At 39.5% G+C, this 16,849-nt stretch overlaps 2 protein-coding genes across 3 annotated transcripts; one reads left to right on the forward strand and one right to left on the reverse strand.

Annotated features, from left to right (window-relative positions):
* Window positions 1–141: 141 nt before the first annotated feature.
* Window positions 142–10,078, forward strand: LOC113502143 (protein unc-50 homolog). 2 transcript variants are annotated; one of them, XM_026883540.1, is made up of 7 exons: window positions 142–550; window positions 1,492–1,557; window positions 2,227–2,347; window positions 2,970–3,106; window positions 3,587–3,688; window positions 3,755–3,778; window positions 8,837–10,078. In XM_026883540.1, exons 1-7 carry the CDS (start codon window positions 316–318, stop codon window positions 8,968–8,970), a joined length of 819 nt encoding a protein of 272 aa, XP_026739341.1. In that variant the 5' UTR covers window positions 142–315; the 3' UTR covers window positions 8,971–10,078. The 2 variants fall into 2 exon arrangements, with proteins under 2 accessions (XP_026739341.1, XP_026739343.1); XM_026883542.1 differs by lacking the exon at window positions 3,755–3,778.
* A 147-nt stretch (window positions 10,079–10,225) lies between these two features.
* LOC113502141 (calcineurin-binding protein cabin-1-like) lies at window positions 10,226–16,844 on the reverse strand. The gene has a single exon (XM_026883537.1). It carries the CDS (start codon window positions 16,537–16,539, stop codon window positions 10,327–10,329), a length of 6,213 nt encoding a protein of 2,070 aa, XP_026739338.1. The 5' UTR covers window positions 16,540–16,844; the 3' UTR covers window positions 10,226–10,326.
* Window positions 16,845–16,849: the final 5 nt, after the last annotated feature.

Consider the following 16,849-nt stretch of genomic DNA (forward strand, 5'->3'; position numbering starts at 1 on the left):
TTTCTGAACGCAACCGTAGAACGTCATTTGCGAAATGTTGTCAAAAATAATATTCCTCACATTTGAAGCATACACGTTAAATCTATCTTTGTCATACGAATAGCGTTAAACAAGAAAGCACTACCGGTGACGTTTACCATTCAACATCATAAACTGACGTTTCGCTGTGACTAATGGTTTATGTACATTCTATTGGATTAAAATAAATATAAATGTTTAAGACCCGAAGCCTTAACAATATTTAGGAAGTTTATAAATTACTTAGGGTCTTAATGACGTGAAATCTACGTGCGGTGAACATAAAATTTGGTCAAAATGAAGTACGCGACGTCGCCCACTCCAAGTCTGAGTAACTATCCAAGGAGTACTTCTCCATTGCCAGCGCCGGCTAACTACCAGCAGACGACGGCCAGTGCGTCCGTCAAGCGGTATAAATACATCAAAAGACTCTTCCAGTTCAATCAGATGGACTTTGAGTTTGCTGCATGGCAAATGGTATACTTATTTGTGGCGCCACAGAAAGTCTTCAGAAATTTCAATTATAGGAAACGTAAGTAGCTAATTTAGGAGTTATTACCGAATTGTATGTGTTGCCAATATTGCTATTTAATAACCAAGCATTTCTACAATGTTATCTTAAAATACAATTGTTGAAGTTTTGAATACTTACTACTGCTACTGTTTTACGTTGTGCACGATGTACTCCAATCTATAAATTCAATCTTTTATTTGAAATCAATATTAATAAGTATTTATTCATATCTGTATCTGATCTAATAGTAGTATGGATACAATTTTTGATAACTTATATCTTAAACATTATCATGATAAAGAATGACCTCTTAAACTGGAGATAATATTTAAGAAAAGTTAAGCTTAGTATTTTATACCTTTGTCATGACAAAACAATGAACTGATGCAACAATAGCAAACAAATGTGTAACTGATGTGTGTGTGACATTGTTGAACTATTGAATATATATTACAAAAAATGCAACTGACTCCTTTTTAATTTTGAGTCTTCATTTACCTGAGATTTCTCAATAATTGAATCATCATCATTCCGTTTACACTTTTTAACCGACTTCAAAAAAAGGAGGAGGTTCTCAATTCGACTGTATTTTTTTTTTTTTTGGATCAGCACTTCATATCTTCTTCCATACCTTTCTGAAGTCACCAGTAACACTCTTTGTAGTTAATTCATATATATCTATTATCTTTATTCAGATATAATGTTGAAAAACAGGCGAACTACTGAGAGAAATAGGTAAATTGCTGACTCTTAAACAAAAGCTTTGTGGAAAACAAACTTCTGGTTATAAATGAAAAAAATGTTTATCATAGAAGTTTTCACAACCAACGTCAACTAGAACTAGTCATTTTAATTAAGCTAAAATGTTAAATTGGTATGCTCAAGAAAACCTTTTTATCTTTTTAAATTAAATAGTGTTTTGTTTTAATTAATAAAAAGATATCATTATGGTATTACAGATACAAAATCACAGTTTGCCAGAGATGACCCGGCTTTCCTAGTTCTACTCACAATATGGTTATTCTGTAAGTATGAATTTAATACTTATTATAAAACAAAGCATATGAACATATTATGGTTACCATAACTCTGACACTCACTTGATGGTCCAGGAGGTGGAATAAGAGGCTGTAGTCCTTGGAAAAATAATTCAAAAAATCTACAAACAAATGTTACAGCACCTCCTCTCTGCATAGTTATTCAAGCTTTAACTACAAAACTCTAGATAAAGTGCTAGCTTAAATGTCGAGAATCTCGATTGATTGAACAATTAAAAGGGCGTCAAAGATGCGCAATTCAGTCCTCTGTACCATCCATATTAAATAAATATATTTAACATGTATGTATGACCCTTGGCCATAGCTGTCTGAACCTCAGATGAACGGTCAGTTCTTATATCATTCTGTAATACTAGCTGTTGCCCGCAACCCCATGGGTAGAAAATATAAGCTATGATTTATAACTGCCCTGTTTTTTTTCACATTTTCCATTGTATCTTCTCTCCTATTAGTTGCAGCGTGATGGTTTATAGCCTAAAGCCTTCCTCAATGAATGGTCTATTCAACACAAAAATAATTTTTCAATTTGGACCAGTAGTTCCTGACATTAGCGCGTTCCAACAAACAAACTCTTCAGGTTTATATATTAGTATAGATTAATTGATATTGTAATATTATTTAATATGCATGTTCCAGTATCATCAATATGCTTCGGGCTGGCGATGGACATGGACTCCTACGACATAGTGAAGTTCGTGCTGTACGTCATATTTGTAGATTTCATCGGCATCGGCCTTCTAGTTTCTACTATATTCTGGTAAGCATAACATTATGTACCTATAGTTTTCAAACTGCAATTTAATTTTTATGCTAAAAGTTAATAAACTTCAATGAAAATTTGTTGAATGACTATATAAGCAACATTATTTGCGTAAGGGTTTAGTGGTGTTTGTTTCTTTGGACTAATTATTAGGATATTTTTTAAGAAATTCGGCGGAGTGTTGGCAGCTAAAGGTTGAATAAAAAGCAAAGTATTTTTTTATAATAACTATCGTGAGACTGATTCATTATTAAATGATGTAACGGTTTACTCACGCGTATTTATCGGGGTAGCCCGACTAGTTTCGGACCCAACCGGAGTCCTTAATCATGAGCAGACGCGGCGGAACTCGACTCGCGATCCCGCCGCGTCTGCTCATGATTAAGGACTCCGGTTGGGTCCGAAACTAGTCGGGCTACCCCGATAAATACGCGTGAGTAAACCGTTACATCATTTAATAAGCAAAGTATTGGTAATATTTAACATTCAAAGTATCCAACACTCCCTACATCATCCTTCATCTCCATCACTGGCATGTTGCAGTAGACACCCTAAACGGAGTTACAATATTCAAAACAAATACGATGTGTCCATATTGACTATCTATGTCCTTTACCAGGTACGCGAGCAACAAGTACTTGCGGCGCGACCCGAGCGGCCCAGACGTGGAGTGGGGCTACGCCTTCGACATCCACATCAACGCCTTCTTCCCCCCACTCTCGCTGCTGCACTGTATACTCATGCTGTTCTTTAGCGGTAAGTTCTATGGAAATACTTTTGCAGTATTTCCAATAATAGAAAAAAGTAACAGAGGAATGCCGCTACTGGACACAGGCCTCTTCAAGCAAAAGTGTTCATGTGTTTTGTATCTGAGTCTGTCTTGGTTAGTTTAAAAGTTTATAGCGTACGCCTATACGTAATTTGGTTTGGTCCTTAAAAAGGTAATCAGTCATGATGTGACTAAATAAAGGACCAATATATTTAAGTGAAAAAACTTGTTTAACGTTGATTCTTATTCGCATTTTGCTTTTAGACTGAGTTTTTAAACAAAGAGACACACTAAGATTGTTCATCTTCATTCTTATAGTTTTCCCTTTTTAGGTTAGGTACTGGTACCTAACTAATTGGAATATGTTAGTACTGGTATGTAGTTAGGTTCTGGTTTGGTACCTACCTCATTGGAATATGCCTCTTAATTTCAAATTTCAGTAACAATTTCTCATTTTTTACTTCCAGACTATTACTTCCTGCGCGGCTTCGTGTCGTGTCTGGTCTCCAACACGTTCTGGTTGGCGGCTGTCTTCTACTACCTGTACATCACATTCCTGGGCTACAGCAGTAAGTGTACTCCCTAACACTACGTCATCACACAGCTCCACAACTAACATTCATGTTGACTTTCAGATTATGGCAAATGTCTTGACTCCGGTAAGTGTTGATTTTCTATGTTCAGTGGTAGAAGCGCTCTTTTAGCGCTTAACACACTGATTCTCAAAGTTATATAAAGCGCTTTTATAGGGTTGAGCGTTATTTAATTTAATTTATTTATTAAGATAACATAATCCACTTGTTAGTAATACATGAATAATATGGTTAGTAAGTCACAATCACAATATAAACATATAAAAATACAGCAACATACAGAATAGATTAGACATGAAGTCTTATAACATTATTCATGTACGGGGAATCTACCCTATAAGCTATCATGTTCAGGATGCTGTTGGTGCTGGCGCGTACTCTGCTGACCATTGAAGCGATGCGTTTTCGCATTATCGCGCTAAAACCGTCAACATGCGCGTCCGCGAACATGCCGGAGGCACTACAATAACGCGGCAACCCCAACAGCATCCTGAACGCATTATTATACTGGATCCGAAGGGATTCGTACGATCTTCGAGTATATGTAATCCATAGGCTGCACGTGTAGAATGTTGTGCAATACGCTCTAAACAAGGTTGTTTTAGCACCAGTGGAGCAACGTACAAACCTACGAGATACCATATTAGCTCTTACCGATAAAGCCCTTCGTTCCCGTTCCATGTCCATGTCGTCACGTAAATCTGAGGCAACCACATGACCTAGGTATTTAAAACTATCTACTCTTTCTAAGGAGGTTCCATTTATTTTTAGCGGGGGAATATTGGTGGGATATTTAGTTCCGGATTTAAAGACCATAACCTGGCTCTTTTTTTCATTATATTTAAGTCCATGGGTTTGTGCATACCCCTCACATAAACAAAGCAGCCTCCTTAGACCACAGACTGAGGCGCTCAACAGCACCATATCGTCAGCATAGCTGAGATTATTGACGCATACGTCATCAATATGGCATCCGACATGTTCGTTGCTGAGCGTGACAATCAGTGCATTAATATATAAATTAAAGAGTACAGGAGAGGTCAACCCTCCCTGCCTCACACCACACTCCATTTTATACGAATCAGACAGTTGCCCTGCCCACCTTACATTGTTGACCTGGTTTCCATACCAATACCTAAAGATATTTATGACTTCTGGAGGCGTATTCTCCTCTTTTAACTTTTTCCAGAGTATGTCGTAGGAAACCAGGTCAAAAGCCTTAGAAAGGTCTAAAAAACACGCATATATTGGCGTTCCCCGATCTGTATAATATCTGACAGTTTGCTTGAGACACATAATTGCACATTCGGTTGAGAGTTTGGGCCTAAACCCAAACTGATTGTCATGTATTTGAAGATGTTTATTTAACTGTATCTCAAGCAATCTATCAAGTACTTTAGCTATAATGGTGGCCAAGGATATCGGCCTATAGTTGCCCAGATCCGACATGTCCCCAGATTTATTTTTAACAACTGGTATCACTATGGTTTTTATTAAATCGGGTGGTAAATAACTATGACTCATACATAGGTTACAGAATAGTGATAACACTCGCGAAATATGAGCACCACCGTACTGAAGGTGCTCAATGCTCAGACCATCATGGCCAGGGGACTTACCTCGCGACATGTGTCTGATCACGTTCTCCACGTCCTTGGCCCTAAAACGTAAGCCCACCTTTCCTTCAGGTTTCTCAGCATTGAGCATCTCCCCCGATGGTCCCAACTGTGAACGCACATAGAAGTGATCCTTGAATAAATTAGCAATATCTCTCGTATCACTGCAGCCATTGACACTCACAGGCAGACCAGGCCCACTATTCAATTTACTTGTGGATTTCCAGAAGCCACGAAAATCTTTCGATGCATGTTTATCGGCAATGATATCCATTTTTATTTGGTGCTGATTATTTTGGCACCATTTTAAACGGGATTTGAATATCTTCCTACTAGCACACATTTTTTCATATTCACGACCACAATACGGTTTTCCACTTAAGACCCAGCACTGAAAGTTTAACCTGGCCTCCCTGTGAGCATCTCTGACATGCCTATTCCACCCTATTAATACACATTTTTTTTTTTTGTTTCCTACTTTGTTTACTTAATATTGCCGCATCTGTGAGGGCCGTTACAATATTACGATATAATCGGTCAATGACCGGTTTATGAGAAATATTGTTACAAAAAACTATCACAACAATGTCTAAACTCCGATGGAAAATCAATTAAACGCAAGTTTTCATGACAGACACTGCGATAGGAATCAATCTGCTCCGGACTTCTCTCTCCCCATACTGCATTATTTACTGTTACTGACTTATGACATACCTTTGGTGTTAAAAGGTTAAAATTACATTCTAGTATGAGGGGAAAGTGGTCAGACCATAGCACATCATATTTCACGTATACATTATTAATAGTCGGCACAGTAGCCTGTGTAATCAAACAATGATCCAACCATCTCCTGGATCCATGCGCCTCACTCACAAATGTATAAGTATCACTATTTATACCCAACCTTTCAACATCAATACATAACAAATTTTGTTCACTAGTAAAAGCAGAGAGTTCTCTAAAAAACAATTCATTAGGGTGGGCATTAAAATCACCCATCACATATACAGATTCTATCATACAGTCATCCGTTAAAGCACTCACCGTACCCAGACAGTCCGTAAAGTCCGACAGGTTATCCGGCGAGTCTGTGGGCATGTAGACACTAATTACCACAATAGGTCTGTCGTTTGTAACGATTTTAATGGCACACACGCGCGGATTATTACACTGTATAACAGATACGTTTTGAAACACGTCACTGCGCCATAACAGCGCAACACCTCCGTACGGGCGGCCACGCAGCAAGCCAGCTGCTGTGTCAACGGCAGAAGTACCAGTTGAACTAAATTTTCTGTCAATAGTGCTCAGGTACTGGATCTCATCCGGTAACAGCCACGTCTCCTGAAGCGCAATGATATCAGAAAAACGGCACATTTCTCGTATGTTATCGACGGAACGTTTAACGTTTTTACAGTTAAAACTAGTTAACGTAAAGGTGCTATGCATTATATGTTTGATTTGTGGCCGTTTTTGTTGACATATCTCTTACATATTTGCTTTTAAAATGCACGAAACGCCTAAATATAATGCCTTCAGGCCATATATTTTCATCTAAGAATAAAGATAATTTACTTTCTGATACAAAGAACTTGTATGCGTTGTGTTCTTTTTGTTTCTTAGTGTTTATCTTTTCTAATGATACAACATCCTGTGTTTTACTTTGTATGTAAGACACTATGTCCTTAGCCATCGTATCTTTATGGACATTAGAAATGAAAATAGGAACTTTCCTTTCAGCCGCCTTGAAACTTCCTTGAACGTCACGCGCAGTTCCCGCTTTGCCTGCATACCTATAATTCGATCTTTTCTTGTAAGATATAGTTCTCCACTCAGTATTATTTCGCGACTCGCATTCCGATTCCGCTGCATTAGGTGATACGGGCGCACTCGTTATCAACACAGTCAGCTGATCGTCCTTTTGTTGTTTAGTTTTGTTCTCAGTTACCGGCGCGAGCGGCGGCGGCGTCCGAGGCGATTTTTGCATATCACGATGAGTCACTACGACACTCGGCTCCTCGTTAACGCAGTTCACGATTTCTTTGTCGCTTATTTTCGGATACCTACAATTGGAATTATTCTGCAACTTACTGTTTGCAACAAGTTCCTCTTTTTGTAATTTATCACACACACTATTTACTTCTATCGTTGAGTCATTAATAGCATTAGCTTCATTATTATCAATCCATGCGCCACTTTTGTTATTAATGTATTGTGCTGGGGTATACATTATTCTGTCGTTTTTTAATCCGATAACTTCGTTTCTTAGGTCTTCAAGCTGCTTGACCGAAGCATATGTCGTCTTAACTTGCTCAATTTCCTCTTTTACGAGCAGCAAATCCTTGAGAAGTTTCGTACAATCAAGATGATCAAATGTAATAGGCGGCAATTTTTCTAATTGCCTCGCCACAAATATTGGAATTGCATCAGGATCTGTTACTTTGAAAAGACTAATGATGTCTTCCAAATCTCTAACTTCCTTTCCTTTACGTTTTCTAGATATTTTACGTACATCCGTTGACAGAGAATCAAACAACAGCGATTTTGATTTCTGTATTTCTTCGCTTGAGAAAGACGTTGTACATATTCTCATTAATGTAATTTCGTCTATCACCGATATTTTATTTTGTATATACGAGAGCAACTCGTCTATCACAATGTTACAAACACTGCACTTTAACGTACTCGACATATTGACGGTACCGATCACACACCCGTCACAAAGCGATGCGTGCGCGCGACTCCTTGTTATATATGTTATGTGAGTGTGCTAACACTCTGAGTGACTGTGAAACAAATATTATCTTTGTCTCTTAGCTATAAAGATGTTTTTTTCAGTAACACTAATGAGGTCCTAAATGTTTTTTGTATGATTATTTTTATTCTTATTTACATGTTGTCACTAATCATTCAGATAATTGTGTTGGTTTTACAATTGGTTGTTTTTTTAATAATTTCATAATACACTTATTATTAAACCTATAATGGCAGATCGCCTATGCGGAGCAGAGTGATTTCTATTGATAATAATGATAACAAATGAGATTGGCATTTCTTTACATAAGCCTGACAATCTGTGGAACTAGCCGACTTCATTAAATGGGGCTTTTACTAGCAAACTCGTTGTTTTGGGGTCTTATGTGGGCTATTTATAATAGGGATGAAGACTAGATATAAAAAGTAAAAATCTTTTTATCTGTCAGATGGATAATCACAAAAATATAATCCCCTATTTTTTATCTCAATAAAATTGACAAAAGATATATTTAGGGATTTGTGACGTAAAACCTTCCCAAAATTTATATACAGAAGTGACATCACGCGTAAGTTCCACTGACTGATATTTAATCATTAAACTGCCTGATGGGCATAGAAAAAATAAATAGTCTTCATCCCTATTCAGAAACGATCCCTGTAAAATCTGAAAAGGTCAGGAAACTAAACAGAATAAGTTTCTTGGGATGGCTTATTTTCTACCTTTCTTTATATAATTTTCTTTCCTCCCCAGATATCCCGATGCTGCAGAACACTCGAGTGTTCCTGCTGCCGCTGCCGGTCCTGTTCCTGGTGTACCTCATCACGCTACTCATGAGCTGGAACCTGGGCGCAGTGCTCGTGCACTTCTACTATAAGACTGTATGAAAGTACACCCCGCTAGGACTTAACCAGGTGGCACCACTGTCGGCGTTGTCCAATCAGAACGTGTTTTGTGAAAACTGCACACTAGCGCCATTCATTTGCGACGGGAATATTTAGAAACACGCCATTGCTTGAGGTGCCTTATGTTTGAATTACACTACTTACCTCTATTATGATATAGACTGGCCTTTCCCTATATCCTTAATGATCTGTCTGATGTGAAATATAGTTTCAAGGCACTGTCATTACGATAATTTGAAGATAGCATCAATAAATTGTACCTGTCCAGTGTATTATAATAGAGGTTAGTGACTTCATTCACCTTTATTATCTAATTTATAGTGAAATTGTACAGTGCGTTATTTGTACTCTAAAAAGCTGAATGACTGATATTAACATTCTTTTAGATAAACATAGATCCACCTACCGGCAAATCCATTTATCTACTATGCGGTATACTTAAAGTTAGCCAATAACTTTAAACTCGAGAAAAATCAGTACTGACCAAATAAAATAAATCTTCTCAATGATTTTGAGTTTGTGTGTCATTAACATTTAGTGCTCAAACCAGTCTATAAACAATTACACTAGCAAGGCATATAGGTATTCCACACATACGCCAATTATCGCAGAAACAAATGTTTCTTGGAATTACAGCTAAGCCTTTGCCAAATTTTACCAAAATCGGTAAAAAGTAGTTTGCTGTGAATCCTTTACAGACAATAATTGCTGTAAAATTTATGAAATTAGTTATTATTTGTCTGGTAATTGATCAGTTAAATATTTATTACAATTCGTTTTTTATGATGTTCCTTATCTGTCTGAAAAGAGGCGTTTTTCCGGCTGTGGGGCACTTACCGGCCGATATTATTTTAATATGTAATTATGTATCACGTTCTTACACAACGTTCTTATTCAGTTATATATGCTATGTGCATATATAACTGAATATAGCTCATATAGCTCAGCTTAAAGTTGGTCAAATATACGATAAGACATTTTGTGTAAGTAAATTAATTATGGGGAAACGATCGCAAGTACTTGTATGAATGACAAGTGAATTAATTAAAATGTAAAGTAGCATTTATATTATCTTCTAAAGTAAACGCAATAAAATGTCTTCGATATATCTGCATTTGGTAATGCATGTGAGCAATGTATAATAATGTAACATTTGTTAGAATTATGTTCGGTATAAAATTTGTAAATATTAAATTAAAATAAAATATTTTATAAGAAATAAATGAAAATAAACGAATCCGATTGAATTTCATTTATTGAATCAAAAATTACGATTATATAGTCATGATATATGGAAAATTTCCTACATTAATATTGATAAGGTAATCATAATACATTCTAATCATCGTCGAGGACAATAACCTCGTCTGAGGAGATGGGTTTGGGTCTCTCTGTGAACGGCAGCGCTTTCTTAGCGTCGGGCTTCTTCATGGCTGGTTTAGGAACCGACGTCTTGGTGATAGTCAGAGAGGAGGGCAGCTTGCTGATGGATGCGTTTATGTCGTGGTTCTTGGATATAGGCAGGTGCTTCTGCCTCTCCGCGAGCTTCTCCTGCAGCGTCTTGCCGGGGCTCACCTGCTGGTGCGGCATCGGCGGCTTCGTGTGGATGGCCGCACCCACAGTCGACGCTGTCGACATGTGCGCCTGCGCCGGCAGCGTGTGAGTGGGGTGAGACGTCGAGTGGATCGCCCCGAAACTAGATAGGTTTGCAGTCATGGAGGCGGGCAAGTTCTGCAGCACAGTACCCATACTCGGAGTCAGGGGTGTCGAGTTCGACTTCTGCAGCGAGCTAATCGTTGACGTGGCTGACGGTTTACTCACTGATGGAATCGCTGGCTTACTCGCTGACGTCATAGCGGGCTTGCTCACTGACGTCATAGCCGGCTTACTTACCGACGTCATAGCTGGCTTACTCACCGACGTCATCGAGGATGGCAAAGAACCGGAAAATGACTTGGAAGTCTTCATTTGTGAAACAGGGGCGGCTCTAGTGGATCCTGGCTTCGGACCACGCTTCTGCTTCTTCACAGGCGGCATAAACGAAGAAAAGCTCTGGCCTATAAACTGGCGGTAAAACTCAGCTTGGAAAGTGTTCTGCAAAGTGCTTTGCAACGAGGATTGCAAGGTGTTTTGCAGCGACGGGTAGCCGGCGAGAGCACTTATATTGCTTAAGTAAGACAGAGACAAAGCGGCCGCCGTCTGTTGCGACAAGAGGGGGTCGTTCAACATCGGCAGGTAGCTCTGGAAGGCGGCGGCCATCTCGTGGGGAGACATCTTTGGTAAAGTGGAACTTGACGTCGACGACGAGGGCTGCGGCTGCGGCGGAGGAGCTTTAGCCTCTGGTTTAGAAGGCGCATGCACAGTGACGGGCGGGGGTTTGACAGGCTCCGTCCGTTCCGCGACAGCCGCCGCCTTCGCAGCCTGCTTCTTCTGAGCATTTTGCGATTTATCCAGACTAGCCATAGTCGCTTCTTGTTTCAATTTCTGAATCAACCTCTGGCAGTATTTCATGCTGATATCCGTAAGATTCATGTTTTCGGTAATAATATCATTTGTAACTAACTTGTACCCTTCTATGAGCAAGTTGGTAAATTGTTTTGAATTTGGTTGTTTCTGTGCACGTTGGTAAGCTCTGTAAATGTCCAACATTAAGCTGTTAAGAGCTTGCCGCTCCACGTCATTGCTCTTCAAATCAGCTTGCTGGCTGAATTTTGTAAGTTGTCCCTTCAGAGACTGAACGCAAAGTGAAAACGCTTGTTGTGCTAGTTCCTCTCTGTCAGAGTCTCGTAAATACTTTTTATCAGGCTCAGGTATTCTTATCAGATGCAGACTGAGGTCCAACAATGTCTTGTGATCGTCTATCTCTTTCAGTATCTCCATCGTGAGGAGTACGGAGCGATTCATGTGAAAGATGAACCCACCAGGTCGTTCTATTTCCAATGCGGGTATTTTCCAAATATTGTTGAAGAAATTCGAGGGTTTCCTCTCACTGAACAGTCCTCCTAACTTTTGGCCTGCCCTAGACATAAAGTTAGACAGCATAAGATCTCGACAACGTTCAATATCTTTCCCCTTTTTGTAGTAAAAGTGGTAATGGGCGAGTCTGTAAATAGCTTTGTAGTGTGGGGAGAATCTACTGGCGCAGTCTTCCAGAGCATCGAGGCACGCGGCCACGATCTTCATAATTTCGTCTTCTGGCAATGCTTTGGCGTCATTAGCAGATTTTGTTGATGTGCTGCTATCACTGCTAGAGCTGCTACTGCTGTCCGAAGAAGACTCGCTAGAACTGGAGTCCGAGGATGAAGTAGAAGAGGTGCTACTCGAGCTTCCTTCTTTCTGTTCAGCATCACTTTTTTTCTCCTCTTTGTCTTCAACTGGTTTTTCTATTTCAGGAGCTTTTTCTACAACTGGTTCTGGTGGTGGGGGGGCTGCAGGCAGTGCTGGTCGAGGCGAGTCTTCGTCGATGACGATAACATCAGACTTCTTTTCTTCAACAGGTGATACTGTTTTGGCTGGAGGCACATCAGCGCTCGGCACTGCTGGGTCTTTAGGTGTTCTCTCAGTGTCGTAAGAAGCAGATCTCCTAACTTTGGCCGCCGCAGCCTCCATCTTCAGCCTTTTAGCTTCATGTGACTCTTCTTCACCAGCATCGCTAATAGATCGTTTAAGGATATTTGCTGCATGAACAGGCTCAGTTGGTTTGGGTTCCGTGCTCGTTTCCGTAGATTCCGTAACACCGTCTCTTTTTGGTTTTTTAGTAAACGGACCCTTCTTCCATTCTTCAATGCACGTAGAAAACACTTTTCCAACAGACGCCGGTATGGGCTTGCTCTCATGTTGCTCTATGAACTTGAGAATAGACGCATGGATGCGGTAATGTAACTCTAACACCTCAATACACAAGTGTGTCGGAGAATTATAGTTTATCTTCAATGGGTATGTCGCATCAGTTTCCTGTAAACTTTTAACGGCCTTCATGTAAAAATCTAAGTAGACTGAAGGAGGCTTGTTGCGTTTCTCGGCAACCTTACCCAACATGTAATAGTGCAACCAGGGTTCATCATTAACTATGTCGGGACTATTGTTAAGCTCATTAAGCACAGTGATAAAACATTTATGAGTTGTACTCAACATGTCTTCTTTCTGTTGTTCTAGCGACTCAAAGTCTTCCATACTTAACGATTCGCTTGCCTGCTTTAGGACTCGGGAACAGAACGAGTGTACTGAGTAGACGAACATCCCGTATTCCGTCCACATGTTACACGCCTTCGGATCCAACTCTAAGGATCTCTTGAAACATCGTATCACAGATTTTGCTGGATTCAAATATTCTTTCTCATGATTTAGATTCTTACACGAGTTTAGGATCGTATCCAAATTGAGCGCTTTGGCTAACGATATTCTAGCCCACGATTCTACGCGGTCGTTATTCACAGCCACGTCTAGCATGTTGAACTTCACGCCTAATTTTCGCTCTTCTTTTTTGTAATAATAATCTCCCAGCAAAAAATATATGTCTTTCATTTTATATGGTAATAACGACGGTATACTAGGTAATTTGTCTTCAACGCCTTTTATGAATTTCTCAATATCAGGGAGATATTTCTGTGGATCGCACTCTGTAGGTAACAGTTTAAGGATTCGTTGAAACAGCTGTTCGGTATCAGCTGTTATACCAGTCACTTTGCCTTCCAACGCCGGCAATGTCGGAGGTCTGAATATTTCGTAGAGTTGCTGAGCTCTTACCCAATCCAGCTCAAACGGTTTTGGATGGTTTGCATTGTGATCAATTAGATATTTAACCTTGTTCTTTCTGCCGGGATGCCCGTACAAACAGTAAACACATTGTTCCATGTTTTCGCACACTTGCTCTAAAGCTTTGGCCAAGGATGGGGATCTTAATCTTGGCACTACGGTGTCGAGGGTGAAGTAAAGCAGTTTTCCTTCAGATTTGCAGCACCAACCTCTTTTGCCAAGCTGTTCGTGAGCAATAAATAATACCATAATCGGGTTGGGAACCTCGTCGCTCGCCACTTTGTCTTTATCTACTCTTGCTCTTCCTTGATCTTCTTCTCTTTGTAATATGTAATGCATGATAATCCAAGGAATGACGGTTCCAAAAGGCATTTCGGATGCATTCGTCTCAACTTGGTGACCAATAACCCTAATGAGATCTTCTAACCCCTGACTGAGTTCCTTCTGCGACACGGCATCCAAACATGTCAGACCCTCTGTAGTTAGTATATGCTCCATACAGCATAATATTTTCACAACCGTCAGATTCCACTTCTCATATTCTGTGGATCCTGAAGTATATCTAAAGTAATGCTTTAGAGCTTCATGCAAACAGGTCAAGGACCATTTAAAGCACTCATCAGGCTTGTCTAAAGCCCAATACGTGTCTAGTATTAGTGCTAACTGTACTGCAAAATCTAAAGCCATCTCTTCATCATTCCTAGCCATTGACCTGCAATGTTCAAAGGAATCTATCACAACTGACAGTACATCTTCGTAGTTTCCTCTCTCATACGAATCCATCACAGTTGACAACTTTTTATTTCGTTCAAGGAACTTTATGCCAGCCAGAACTTCCTTCTCATTAATTTTTGGTTTAAATGTAAAATTTATAACATTTAAGCCGTAGGTATCATGATGTTCTTCCATTGCTTCAAATTCATATTGTAGTTGATACAAGCAGTCTAAAGCAAATTCATTGCATTTGTTTAGCATGTGAATGTGGAGTTTGACCCAAAGATAGCGTAATGTGAGCTCCAAACATTCAGTGCTTACAAAAATATGGGGTTTAAGGCTTAAAATGATGCCTACACTTTCTATGACACTCAAGTCATGTTTCTGTTTATCATCAGTAGATGTGTTAAGTTGCTCATTGACAGTAAGCTCTTCCACCAGAATGTTGACAGTGGTATAATGTAACAAGTCTTCATTATTCTCACTGGTGTATGTTGGAACATCAATATGATTCATATAACACTTGTTAGCTTCAATAAACACTTCAGGAAGCCCTTGTGGCCACTTCTCTCCCCACTTCGCAGATAAAGTACTTAGGAAGTCTTTCAATAAGTCAATGATATCTCTTTTGTTTTCAGTGTATTTATTTATGTAGTTCTTTACATCTTCTGCTTCAGTTTCTGATCCAAAATAGTCTTTCGCTTCTTCTGGTTTGTCTTTTTCATCAAATAGCTTTTCAAGATCTGATATGTCTGGGGAAGTCTCTCTAGCTTGATTCTCTTTCTTGTCAACCATCTCTGGTACTAAGCAGATGGGCACCATCTTGCGGAGTGTTTCATAGATGTTGTCATCTTGGTCCTGCTTGTTAACAGGTTTCTTGCGACCTGATCTCCTTTTTGTACACCACCCCCACTGCTGCAACGAGCTGAGAGCACTGCCACGACGCCTAACTGGAGTTTTTTTAGGTATCTTATGTTCAGGCTGCTCAGCCTCCACATCACTTTCTATCTTTTCAGTATCTGTTGCTGCTTTGTCCTTGTCTGATAAATCATTATTTTCATTTCCTGATAAATTATCAACATTCTTCTCTGTATCTGTTTTAGTTTCCACTTCCTCAGTTTTATTCTCTACTGGTTCTGTCTCTGGAGGCTCCTCGCAAACCTCCATCTTTTCTTCCACCTCCTCTTTCTCAAATATTATTACTAAGGGGCATGCGTGACTGTAAAAGTTTTCCGACATGTAGTGATGCATCTTCACCAAAGAGTCTCCTACAGATAGCCAATTTAGATTTGTTATAGGTTTGACTAGTTTCAGTTCTGGTATCACATATTTAAACTCTTCTGCCCTTTGCTGTTCTAAAAATGATTCATGAATATCTTCCGCTTCCTTTATTAGTTTCTCACCTTTTTCCTCATCAAATGGCTCATCATCTTTTTCATCCCATTTGTAAATTGGATCGAGGTACTCCATAAAGTCTTTGATGTATGGATAGACTGTAAATATGTGTTTCCTGTAGGCGAGCCCACGCAAGTAATCCGGGTCTAACTGCAGTGCATCATGTATAGTTGATATGCACTCCTCTTTGTAGTCTAAACCCAGCAGCAGGGTGACAATCTTGTCGAGGCACGGCCAGTGTCGCGGGTTTATATCAGCGCCGCGTTGGAAAGCATGCAGTGCCATTTCGTATCGCTTAGCGCGCATACACAGTTGCCCCAGACGGTGCCACAGCGTGACGTCAGTGTCGTCCAACTCAGAGGCCGCGCAGTACGCCTCTATCGCCGCGTCTATTTCATCAGATGCACTTAGCATTGTCGCTAAATTTTTATACGACAAATATTTCAAATTAAACAAAGGACCGGGAACTTTCTCGCCTTCTGCCGGTTTTTTGACGTCATATAGCAGTTCCGTGTCGAGAAGGTCTTTAAGTAGCTGTGTGGCATCCTTAAGGTTACCTTTCCTGTGCAGATCCAGAGCATTAGCATACTGCTGCAACGCTATTTGTTCTGAAGCCTCTCGTGTTACCTCTTCCTCAGATCCACTTTCCTCCTCCGACTCCTCATTCAAGGCAGATATTTTTATCATGATGAAGCCTAGATTTTGGTACTCGATTTCATTGATATATCTCTAATTAAATAAATAAAGAAGCCCGGCTCGTTTGAGCTTGTTTGATTCTTGATAACTTTGACTTGACATCTCGTTTGTTTGACAATTTATTTATTGATTTCTGATTGACAGTAAATTTACACAGACCTGTTTCAGACACTTTTGAACGGGATTTTAAACATGAACTAAAATAAATTATTCCGAACCTTCATAAGATTAATTAAGGTATTCTATGGTTTATATGAAATTCTAATAGTTTATTGTACATTCAAAAAATAATTCAGTAAAG

This window comes from Trichoplusia ni, chromosome 16 (genome assembly GCF_003590095.1).
Source record: "Trichoplusia ni isolate ovarian cell line Hi5 chromosome 16, tn1, whole genome shotgun sequence".
In the NCBI taxonomy this organism is placed as follows: Eukaryota; Metazoa; Arthropoda; class Insecta; order Lepidoptera; family Noctuidae; genus Trichoplusia; species Trichoplusia ni.

Bases quoted from the DNA above. Each gene is read 5' to 3' on its own strand.
- LOC113502143 (XM_026883540.1), top strand. From the start codon at position 316: ATGAAGTACGCGACGTCGCCCACTCCAAGTCTGAGTAACTATCCAAGG. The intron at 2,348-2,969 runs GTAAGCATAACA...GTCCTTTACCAG, and splicing joins CTAGTTTCTACTATATTCTG to GTACGCGAGCAACAAGTACT. The intron at 3,107-3,586 runs GTAAGTTCTATG...TTTTACTTCCAG, and splicing joins ACTCATGCTGTTCTTTAGCG to ACTATTACTTCCTGCGCGGC.
- LOC113502141 (XM_026883537.1), bottom strand. From the start codon at position 16,539: ATGATAAAAATATCTGCCTTGAATGAGGAGTCGGAGGAGGAAAGTGGA.